This window comes from Eptatretus burgeri, chromosome 16, assembly GCF_056783735.1.
Source record: "Eptatretus burgeri isolate ZD-2024b chromosome 16, Ebu_testis_v1, whole genome shotgun sequence".
In the NCBI taxonomy this organism is placed as follows: domain Eukaryota; kingdom Metazoa; phylum Chordata; class Myxini; order Myxiniformes; family Myxinidae; genus Eptatretus; species Eptatretus burgeri.
The window spans coordinates 46776868-46789367 of record NC_140976.1 but is presented as its reverse complement, the minus strand read 5'-3'; the positions used below and the strand labels follow the sequence as shown (position 1 = coordinate 46789367).

Below are 12500 nucleotides of genomic sequence, written 5' to 3'. Positions count from 1 at the left end.
AAAAAAAATTAAATGATAGAAAGTTTTAATATTAAAAAGCATTTTAAAGCCTTCAAATTAAATAGTACACGCAAGTATTACATAATTGTGTAAACTGCACTATCGCATCCCTTCATCTCCGTGGTTCTCAAGTGACGCTAAACCCTCACTCTCCAACGAGGATGATCAACCTAGGGCCACAACTAGGGTTAGTCGTTGGAAATCCACCCACACCAAGCACTAATCCATTGCTGGGTGCAGTGCAACAGCGGTAGCATACAAAATACAAGTTATATACTGTGATGCAGAAAAGAGCCGACTACAAGAAGCAGTAAAGCCGGAGCAATCGTCGTCGTTCGTATGCAGCACATGGCTGCAGGTTAACACCAGTTCTCGCAGGGGCATGGCAATGCCGCTGATGTAGTGTGCTCTGTAGGTTAGAGCAGGAATTTGGAATATGGCCAACTTGCCGGCACTGACAGCCAGAGCAATATGCAAGTCAAACATGTGATTGGACTGTGAAATTTAAAGGGGGCAGGTGATGCCAGATTATCTCACTGCAAGGGAGGAAAAATACTTATTGTTTTAGCTACATGGAATTTGAGTGTTCAATAAATGGATAAAATGAGGAAAACTTCTGATATAATGTAATCGTGAAACTTGCAAAGTCATTGATTGTTTTTACAAAGCGTGTTATCGATTGAAAGATTTTGCCTGTATTCATTGAACCTGAACGGTCTTTGCACACCGACATCTTTCATGATGAGTCAAACAAGGTGTACCCGCAAAGTAAAAGTAATGCGCCTTTTGGTTTGACAAAAGAAAGTCAAAGCCTTAAAAGATCTGTGAAGTCTCAAAGGCTGGTTTCTAAATTCTGTAACATCATTTGTTTTATGATCCGCAGTAACTATGAGTGTAAAAACGAGCCTTTTGAATGATGGTATTGTTCCATTTCCACGGAAAGATGTATGTTTCATGTCTAAAGATTATATTTCCAAATTAGATTGCAAAAATTGGTATTGGCAGCAATTGTTGTTCTGATCATACTGATCTCAGCACTTTTTCTCTGAATTTATTGGCACTTCTGCATCTCCACAACTTGCATGCAGCCTCGATGTGACTCGTTGCTGATCTATTATGTTTTCTCTCTCCTATTACGTTTCTTTCACCCCTCTCCCCTTTGCGTAACCTTCCCAGCAGGCTGCATCCCATGCCCCGCAGTGTTCTTGCAGTGCTGTTTGTCTTTCTGCTTTTAACTGACCTTTTATCTACTCTGTCTGCGATGTTTGTAAACCTTTGTATCACCTCGGGATTCTAAAATGAACTGTACATTAACCGCTCCACACCCACCCCCCACATATTTCCCCTTCAGCCCACCTTCATATCTCTGTTGCCCCATAACCCTTCCCCTCACCACCAGCATGCATCCCCTCGCAATCAGCGTACACCCACTCGCCAACAGCACGCACCCACTCGCCAACAGCACGCACCCACTCGCCAACAGCACGCACCCACTCGCCAACAGCACGCACCCACTCGCCAACAGCACGCACCCACTCGCCAACAGCACGCACCCACTCGCCAACAGCATGCATCCCATCAGCACTGGCGGGGCTCCCCTCATTACCTCTCACCATTAGATCACCGTTAGACAGGGAAATGCATTGCTTGTGGAGCAGGTTCAATTTCCCTTTGTAACTCTTCTCCAGATCCACTGTCTTCTTATATCGCTCTTGATCTCAACTCACACCTCTTTTCAGCGCATCCACACACACTTTGCAACACACAACATTACACTTTACCCACATTTCATGACAAAGCCACAATACAAATCAAAACCATCGGAACATCACCAGGTAGCACTGGGTAACGTCCAGCGCCTGACGGAGCAGCCAAACCAAGGACCACATATGGGTGGGTTTGCCAGTGGATGGCGACGCCGAGCCGGGAGCTTGACCAATTAGCGCTGCTTGACAACAGCAGTGCTCAAATGAGAAGGCAGCGCCATGAACAACAAGCTGCGCTGGGATGCTGGTCAGCTCTGAGGCCATGCCTCAGTTGAGGGCTTTATAAGTCTGGGTAGCCCAGGATTCGGTGTCGTGTGCATCCAGGGAACAGCAAGAGCCAGGATATTGGAGGAACGATCCGGGTGGACATGAACCTTTGTGTGGACAGGCTCTGTTGGGAGCGATTGAGCCAGCTGCAGAGTGAGTGCTGATGAGCCATGAAGCTCTTTCCCTGGATATGCCGGCAAATACATACTGACTTGCATGATCTTTCTCTTGCTTTACCTATTTCTAATCATTTGCTTGGAACACACAAGAGCAATCAACGGTTGCACCCTTGACTCATTCAGAGCTGGGTTACTGACTTGCATTCACGATTTCCTCTATCGCATTACGAAGCATACACCCGCATCTCTCCCCACAGGTGCATCACACCATCACCCTCTCTCATATTTCGCCCCCCCCTCCCCTTTTCACGTTGGGACCTACGTAAGCCTGCAGGTGTAGTGTTGATGGCTCAACTAACATTGAGCTTGTCACTGTGGGAGGTTAAAATCCCACGATGTTCCTAATGGCTTAAACCCCTGTGGAGATGTTCCAAATTATGGCAGACTTACAACCAGTACATGGACCCTGCTATTCTATACATTCCTATGTACTCTTTGGTAATATATGGTAATATCGAACCCCACACCCTCCCACAAACGTAACAGTCGTTTCATGATTAAGTGATTGTCTACACCCTCAGGGGTGTGCATGTACAAGGGTAAAACTTTCTTTGGGTACATTGCATTGCTTGTAAATACATGTTTATTTGTTGACATCACCATTCGTTTCCAACCTGCCCGATTGTCTCATTCCCTATTGGTTAGACACTAATGTGTAAAGAGTAGATGGGAGTTTTGCCCTGCAGTTTCACTACAGTCATAGGCTAGCCGATGCCCCACTCACAGTTCCGCTCGGCTGTTTGTGATTCATCGGAGTGGGGCGTCGAGAGCATAGTTCCCTATCTGGTGGGAGTAATTTGCCGGGAAGATAATGTGAGAATTGGACGTGAGGACCCTACCTAAATTAATTGTCTCAGGTGTCCGTGGTTGCTTAGCAACATGTCATGCCACCGCGTTATCTGTGGCCTTTTGGCTTCAGGGTCAAAGACTGGGAAACGGGTCCGAGAAGCCACTCATGACCCAGCCGGCAAACCCAAAACAATATACTGTACAGGTGGCCATAAAGTCTCGAAACAGGTAAATATACATTATAAATGGTTTATAGACATTACATTACAATACATAATATGTCCAATGACATTACTTGACATGTTCAATGTGTTGTCCCTCTTGAGAAAGGCACAGATCAATGTGCTGTGCAAAATTGCAATGAATGCGGTGCATTAATGCAGCATTTCCATCAATCCCTGCACATGCAACCGTGATGCGTTGCCGAAGATGATTTGTGTCTGATTTTCACTGAATAAACCTGCACCTTCAGCATACCCCATATGAAGTAATCAAGGGGGTTTAGATCTGGCGAGTGTACAGCCCACTCCACAGGGCCACGTCATCCAATCAAATTCGGGAAATTATCGTCTTTCGTCAAGGAAATTATCATCATGAAAACGGTTTGCATCTTCAAATTGTAACAGAATGACATATTATCTATGTTTCCAGATTTTATGGCCACCCTGTATTTGAGCATGTGTATATGTACACACACACACACACACACACACACACACACACACACACACACACACACACACACACACACACACACACACACATGCTGAAAAATGTGCAGCTCAGGAATCATATTAAATGAGAGAGAAAGCACATTGAGCATTAAAAGGAAAATAAAACAACCTTTTATTGGACCTTTCAGGAGCTGTCCAGCTTCCATCCTCAGAGGCAGTTATGAAATTGTTTGACATTTCAAAATTCAGTTTGTATTATTATTGTCCTGTGTGAACATATCTGAGTGCCTGATTGGCTGTCATTCCACCAATGGGGTAGAGGATGTGTAGTTATGAAAACAGTTTACATTTGAAAATTTGATCGTCTGATGACTGCTCAATCAACAGGCATGTTGACCTCTACCCAACTTAAGCCCAACGCAGACACCTACGCAAACATTGCAGGCCCATGACAACAACCATGATGGACACAGGCTCAAATCTAGAAGCCAACACACCAATCCAGGCTTCTGTTCCATTCCCTCAACCCATCCTCAATTTATACAGAGACATGACGGAAGTAAATAGACACCTTAAATTTATTCATTTCATCTGTATAAAGCAAGTTTTACTGAGTGATTTATACTAATATTCAACTATTTATTTGCAGAAACGAGTTCCTGGGTCGTGTGTGACAATTAACTATGCCTCAAACCCAGGGAGCACACGACCTTTGTGATTTTCAAAGAGGATGAATTGTTGGCCAATCGGAAAGTGGAGTCAGCCAGCGTCAGATAGCTCAGAACCTTGACGTTCCGATTTCTACGGTCATTGTGCAAAATTGTGCAATTCACCAGCGAAGGCAAGGAATCCACAGTTTCCTATTCTGGTCGATCTGTGCCCTCAGAAAGATGTCTTCGAGCTGTCAAGAAAACCCCATGTTGCAAGGCAGCAGATGTTGCAGAGGAGGTCCAAGTTACCTCAAGAACTGCCGTGCAGTACCATTATCAACTCGGCTACTATGGGAGAGCAGCTAGGGGAAAACCTCTTCTTGGACCAGCCAACATTCAAAGGAGAAAGAAGTGGGCTGACGAGATGGCCAACAGACCCTTGGAGTTTTGGCAAACTGTAATTTTTTTCAGGTGAGTCCCAATTTGCTCAATTTTCTGAGTGGAGGCGTATGGGTCTGGAGACTTCCCAGTCAAGAGTTCTCTTTGATCCGATTGCAGCAAACTGTCAAACATGGTGGTTTTTCAGTGATGGTGTGGGGAGCAATCTGGAGCGCTGGTCGGTCAGAGCTTGTGTGTGTTGGCAACATCAACACCACGATATACATTTCTATCCTTGAGGTGGACATTTCCCTGTCTTCTCCACTGGTCAGATGGTCAAAAACAACACTCTGTTATGGAAGATGGAGCTCCAGGCCACACTGCAAAAAGACCAAAGAATGGCACAACAGAAATGGGATCAAGCGATTTCCATGGCCAAGTCAGTCTCCTGACATGAATCCCATTGAACACCTCTGGGCCATATTGGATCGAGCTGTGCGGAAAAAGTCCAGAAAACCAACATCATGGGCAGAATTCCTAAACCTTTTGCATGAAGGATGGGCAGAAATCCCACAAGATAAAATATCAGAATTCATTATTTCTATGCCTGAAAGAGTAAAAGCGTTAAAATCTGCAAATGGCAAGTCTACCAAATACTTGTGTATGAATAAAAATGGATCAAATGTTCAATAAATAAATTCCTTAAAAATCACGGTGTGCATTTACTTCTGGCATGTCTCTGTATATCTATATACCGTAAATATATATATATATATATATATATATATATATATATATATATATATATCTTTCTCACCACTGACTGACTCATATTAAAGATCGCTGCCTTCTGGGTGACGTCGAAAGCTGAAATTTTGCGTGCCAACGTACATCAAAGCCAGTACACCAGAAAAAAACATCACAGAATCGTCAAAAACATCCACAAATGAAAATATATATGAATGAATAAAATGCAAATGAGCGACCTGAGACAATGGGGAAGCATGACAATTTTGTGTGCCGATGGACATCAATGCCGATATACTAGGAAAACTCACAGAATCGTTGGAAAGAAACTGTAAATGAAAATATAAATAAATGAGAAAAAAAAATAAGAGTAAATAAATGAAAAATCAAATGCAGGTGAGGGACACGGTTCATATGCTTTCATAATGTGTCAGCACACCCCACGAGTATATATACGAGGTGTGTTCAAAAAGTATCCAACCTTAATTTTTCGTGCGTAAACAAATGAAGCTAGGGAGGCGTGGTTTGGTGCACGTATGTAGGCGATCCTAATCCCTATGCGTGAATATTTTCCTGCCTGCAGAAGCTGTCAGTCGCCGACAGACCGCTGATGAGTGAGGAAGTGTAAGTGAGCACCTTCAGATTTTCGTTTTTGACAAAATGACGGATCACTGTGGTCTCATCGCCAGTGATCACTGTGTTGAAGAAGTTGGGATCGCTGTTCACAGTCTCCAGCATGTCCTGTGCGATCTCCAAACGGAGTTGTTTCTGCTCGATCGTTAGCAGCTTTGTCACGAACTTCGCTGAGATTTTCCTTAAGCCCAAATCCTCAGTCACAATGGAATCAACGGATCCAATGCTGATGCCCGCCTTGTCTGCAAGTTCTCTGATTGTGATTCGACGATCCTGCATCAGCAGGGTCCTCACTTGGTCAATGACGATCTCATTTCGGGATGTTGAGGGCCTACCAGAATGTGCTTCACTTTCCACTGATGTGCGACCATCTTTGAAGTGGTTGTACCACTCTTTTATCTGTGTGGTGCCCATTGCTTCTTTCCCGAAGGCCTGTTTAATCTTGCGGATCGTTTCCACTTGGGAATCGCCAAGCTTTACACAAAATTTGATGCAGTTGCATTGTTCAAGTTTTTCCATCATTTTGTCAAAAAGTAAATCCGACGGTGCTCACTTACACTTCCTCACTCATCGGCGGTCTGTTGGCGACTGACAGCTTCTGCAGGCAGGAAAATATTCACACATACGGATTAGGATCGCCTACATACGTGCACCAAACCACGCCTCCCTAGCTTCATTTGTTTACGCACGAAAAATTAAGGTTGGATACTTTTTGAACACACCTCGTATGTATATGTATGTATATATATATATATATATATATATATATATATATATATATATATATATATATATATATATATATATATATCTTTTCATTCTTGTAATTTGCTTATCTCTATCAATTCATGTTTCATACTCAGCCAGCTATTAGAACTCATGCAACTAAGAAAATAGCACAAGTGAAGTATTTTCTTGCAGTAATAAATTTGAACTTTCTGTTGCCTTCTGCAGAGCAGTGTGGTGGAAACCTGTCAGCAGTCAAGCCAGGATATGTTACCTCGTTTAAATATCCTGATGATTATCCACCTCATCTGAAGTGCGAGTGGCTCATTACAGCTCCACTCTCAGACATGCGACTTGTGATTAATTTCAACCCACACTTTGATGTGGAAGGAACTGGAGATTGCCGGTAAGTTGAGTCCTCACGTTTTTCATTCTCGTTTCTATTTGTTTATTTTGTCGTCATTACTTTGTCAAATTATTACTATATATGTACCTGGAATTTTGCTAGAAATGAACTCATAAATTTTGAGCCCCCCCCAAATAGTCTTTTATCTTCATCGTGGTATATTCGTGCACGCATATCTTCTTCGTGTTAATGTTATTTCGTTGATAATATTTATACTTTCATAATATCCAAAACATAATGTTTATAGCGTCAGACTTGAACAAACAGTATGTACTCGTAATCTTTAGGAACTCGCAACATTGTAATATTTATGACATTTTATTAATGCGAAACCCCGTTACTGTTCAATCTCAAAAACTACTCTTTTGCATTCGACCACCTTCTGTCGAATTGCCTTAAAATCCATCATTGAGTTGTGTGTACACATGCATGATAAAATATATGAAGATTTCCTTTTTTATTAAAAAAAAAATGCAAGATTTCAAAGGGAAAATATTGTATACAGAATATCTGTGAATGCATTCCAAACTTTTATTAAGATTGACTATTTTGAATGTAGAACTTTAAATCTGTACTGTTGATTTCTGCTAGACATAAACTGCTCGTGTAGTGACAGGATGAGTCATTTGCAATACAGCCTTGAAATCATTGTTGCACACCCGCACATTTCCATTATGTGCACTATATTACAAAGAGGGATTATCGAAGTGCTAATTACCTCAATTTATTCATTTAATTATCTTTCAGTGTTTAAAATTGTCACACTAATCAAAGAAATCTCATTCATGGTTACTCTGGTGTAAGTTGAAAGATTCTGCTTAATCAGACTTCAGGTCAAATGAGAGATCACTCATTCATGGGTAATAGAGACTGTAATAACCACCCACAAGGGGAATCCACAATCATGGATAACTTCCTGTCAAAAGCACATGCAATTGCAGGACTTCCGGTGACCAGTTTCATCAGACACACAGATTAAACCCGAAACTATCAAAACTATATAAATGTGTATATTGTTCAGGGAGTAATATTTACTATCAGCTGTTCTTATCAATTGATGATTCACTGTTGCAGTTTGCTTTGGTCAACATGTTTTCCTTTTTAACCCACTTAACGTCTTTTGACCTTTTGTTCCCTGGTATTCTGCTCTTCTATGAGCCTCTTTCTCTGTTGAAAATTGAAATTGGACTTCCTATATAAAAAGACTTTGACCACTACTGCACTATTATCAGTAAAGCTCTTTGAAATCATGACCGTTTCCAACCAAACTTCAGTACAATTGATGTCCAACCAGAGGTCGGTCGACTGGCTCAAAAAATCACAATGCACTACTCAATATATACCAATGTGGCATTACAAAGCAAAAGGTGACTGTACATTATCCCTCTCTTCACTGTGTGCTTTCTCTCCCCCTCACCTCACCAACTTTATCATCTTTTCTGTTGCCACTCCACAATTTTTCAAGAGCTTACCTGCCCACTCCCTCGTAGAAATGACTCATTATTGCCAGATGTTGCTTTATCTGGAAGCCACAATAATTTTCTCAACACTTCTGATTCTGATTCTGATGTACCACACTCTGTTACAGAGCATCAGTGCTGCCTCCGCAGTTTCTTGGCAAGGGTTATTTTGGGTGGTTTGCCGTAATTTGTTTGTCATTGTTTCCCAGCAGTGATTAGGGCAGGAATTTGTGATTTGTTCATGGACCTTTCATAACGTTGATGAGTTCATGGAATAGTTCATGAATAGCGTGGATTTGTTAATAGTGATAGCTCACCTACTCTTCGCTAACGGCATCTTGGGATCTTTAACGTCCACTCACTAATGCTGGCAGACAGGATGCCCAGTTTAATATCCATTTGAGAGATGGCACACAGATTGATGAATCACCCTGCCTGTGAAACACTAGGATGGCAGTTTATAGTGAGCCGGGATTCAGACCCATGCTAGACAGCTTAGAGACGAGTTTTTGTGAACCTCAAAGCCATCCTACCAGCCCTCGTCAACACTAGATGGTGCCATATCTGGGAAGCTGATACTATTTACTCGAACATGCATGATCTTTCTTCAAGCTATAGGATCTAAATTATAGCATTAAAACTTGTCACATTTTATTGCACTCAATATTTACAGTTTGTGTCTAGCCTCAACAAACATTGTAAAATTTTAAACTGGAGAGTTCATAGAACATGATACCCCACTAATTCTTCAGGTATATGCTTCAATTTTAATAAAATAATGATATTAAAGATTGTTTAAAAATCTGGAACTTTAGTGTGACTGAAGCAGTCTTATACACCACCCTTATACACGGTCATAAGATGACATTGAGTCACAGTTTAGGAGATGGAGGCTTTATTGATCACCAGAGAACGCAGCACCAATCAGCATCGTACATAGTTATATAGGTGGCCTCTTCTTCACCTCCATATTGCACCCTCTCACATGCCATGCCCACTTCCCAGGGGCTGCGCTTGACTGCTCCTATTACAAACACCACCCAATATAACTTGTCCAAGTACTGCAAAATTGGCGGTTCTTGGAAGTATTATTGAAAGTAATTTGTGTTCCATAGTGTTCAAGTGTATAAATCAATACAAATAAAGGCTTAAAGAGGCTTAAGGCATATAAATAAATGAATTGCCAGTTTTACCAGTCCATTACACCACCCTATGTAGCACGTTACATTAGTTATTCGTGCCTATTGTTAATGTCATTTATTACATCATTAAAAACAGTGGGTTTCCTGTTTGGAATGATTTTCAAATTTGTTTGAATTCCAGGCAGGCAGACAAAGTAAAAATACTATCTCACTCCCCTCTCTGCACATGTGTGATCGGGACAAATTCTGAGCCAATGTATGGCAAAACGACAAACTTGTCTTGCTATTCATGTTCCGATTCGTCTTCAGAAAATATAACATTAAATTTAAATAAGTTGTTCCTTGATCATAAACTAATAAGACAGATAGGCAGATGGACGGATATGAACCAATTGCTTAACCCTGCTTTTCACTTTGCATGCGTGGGTTAATAATAAGCAATTCACATTATTGCAAACTGTAAGTACTCCAGCATTATACAATGCACAAAACATTAATGCTAGAGGTGTATGGAACTGATTCATGTCCTAAAATTCCCATGGTGATACATTCATGTACAAAAACGACTCAACAAAATTATTCGTAAAAAAATTGTGACAATCACATTTCGTGATTTATCAATTACAATTAGTATTTGCACATGAATAAAAAAAATAATATTGGTGTTTGGAAGTGAAAATCCATTTTCAAAAAAAAAAAAAATACAACCAAATCGATTGAATACCAAAATGCTTTCTTGTTGAGAAAAAAAAGAGAAAAAACAACCAGATAAAATTGAAGACACATATCGATAGTAATTATAATTGATGACAAAACAATGTGTGATCATTTAAAAAAAGGCTCTTGATAAAACACTATGAATACATACATATGGTGTCTTTTGTTCTCAAGAAAATCAGGAAAATATCTGGGTTGAAGATCCAAATCAAACGGTGGAAAATATCTCCTTTGAGAAATTTATTATATATTTAGTTAGACCATACTATCAGGTGTTTGCTTTTGCATTACGTAGAGAATGCAGAATGTGTCAGCTTAATAAAAGGCATCATTGATACTTTATTTTATTGCTAAAAATAATACAACAGATGTGCAGAGCACATAATTCTATTCCCTTGTAATTATATTGAAAAAGATTCCCATGAGCTTACTTGCACCTGCTGCCAGTATTCGGAGCTGGAAAGAGATGTTGACTGAAGAGGAACATAGCATAACGATAATGCTGTGTCCCATGCTGATGCTTTGTTCCTTGACTGTTCCTCTTCGTGCTTTCTGTTGGTAGAAAGCTCCATTTGCAATCATTGTGGAATAACCCACAATGCTGATCTGCACTCTACAGAAAAACACTGTTGTGCGGCCTATTGAAATAAGCTTTCACTATCTCAAATGGAGTGATAAACTTTATAAACGTAAATTATGCTTTAATCTTCCACAGCAAGTGCATACTTTACAGATCCGCAAGAATTGTGGGGTTTTTTTTCCACTTACATCCGATATTTTGTTTTCCTTCTTTGGATGTACACCATCACCACATTTCATCACATGATTTTTTTTTTTTTTAACATTCAAAATCCCACATCTCCTGGGCGATGTTTTGTCCACTCAAGTGGTTAAAAACCACAGAAGAGTCAAGGCGCAGCATGGGTCAATAATGCAGGTCGATTAAAGGCAATTGGGCTTCCATTTGCTGCCGTGGCTTCAATCGATTTTGACTTGCCCACTGATGATCCAATTTAGACAATGTATTTTTCCTTGTATTTCACCTAAAATCTCATGGGGACGGCTCTTTATGGAGTTATCATCATAGGCTATATCTGTAGCATTAGCCTGCAGCACCAAATTATGGTGAACTCAGAGCTTATCCACCTTGTTTCTCCATAGGCACAATATTGGAATGTGTGATGAAAATTTTGTCAATGAATCTACTTGCACCTGTCTGTGTTGAAGTGAAAAGGTGCTTTTTTAAATTATAGTCACAAAAAATGGCAGAATTTTACAACTCTTTTTACCTCCTTTACATATTCCCAACATTTTTTTTTCCTTTTCTTACCATTAACACCGAAGGGAAGTATTTGGCAAACAAAAGTTAACTGTGTTTGTCTTCATTTATCTAGAGAAAGCATGTTGATCATGCACCGATTGCAGTTGTTGAATGGGTTTTCAGAAGGCAGCTTGCAGCTTGAAGAAATTATAAAGATAGTCATGGGAATATATTAAAAACTAGAAGGGCACTCGGTACCTCTGCCAACTAGATGACGGTAAAACTAGAGCGCATACCTCTGCCACATAATGCCTGATCCACGAGAACATATTGGGTCCATTACAATTTTGAGCTATCGTGCTATATATCGTTTTGGCCCTCTCTCTGGTGAAGAATCACTTTAAAAATAATTCTCGTATCCAGATCCGGATTTGGATATTCACGAATCAATTCCTTCAAATCGAATCAATTCATTCTTACCATACACCAAGTTTCAGATTCGTCTGAATCTGTCCACAACTTTTTGAGATATCGTGCTATATAGTACTTTAGCCTTATATCTCAATGGTGAAGAATCACTTTTAAAATTATCATATCCGGATTTGGATTCCGACCTTCACCAAAATCTAACCAGTTCGTCCTTGCCACACATTGAACCTGTCCACAAAATTTCATCCTGATCAATGCACAACTTTTTGAGATATC

The 12500-nt window shown here is 40.5% G+C and overlaps 1 protein-coding gene across 5 annotated transcripts in view; it reads left to right on the top strand.

Annotated features, from left to right (window-relative positions):
- LOC147011022 (neuropilin-2-like) overlaps positions 1-12500 on the top strand; it is a 300172-nt gene that overhangs the window by 123380 nt on the left and 164292 nt on the right. For all 5 annotated transcript variants that reach the window (XM_085859784.1, XM_085859785.1, XM_085859787.1 and 2 more), the window contains exon 2: positions 7038-7215. In XM_085859784.1, coding sequence (XP_085715910.1) covers positions 7038-7215 — 178 coding nt within the window. The remainder of the gene's footprint in view (positions 1-7037; positions 7216-12500) is intronic.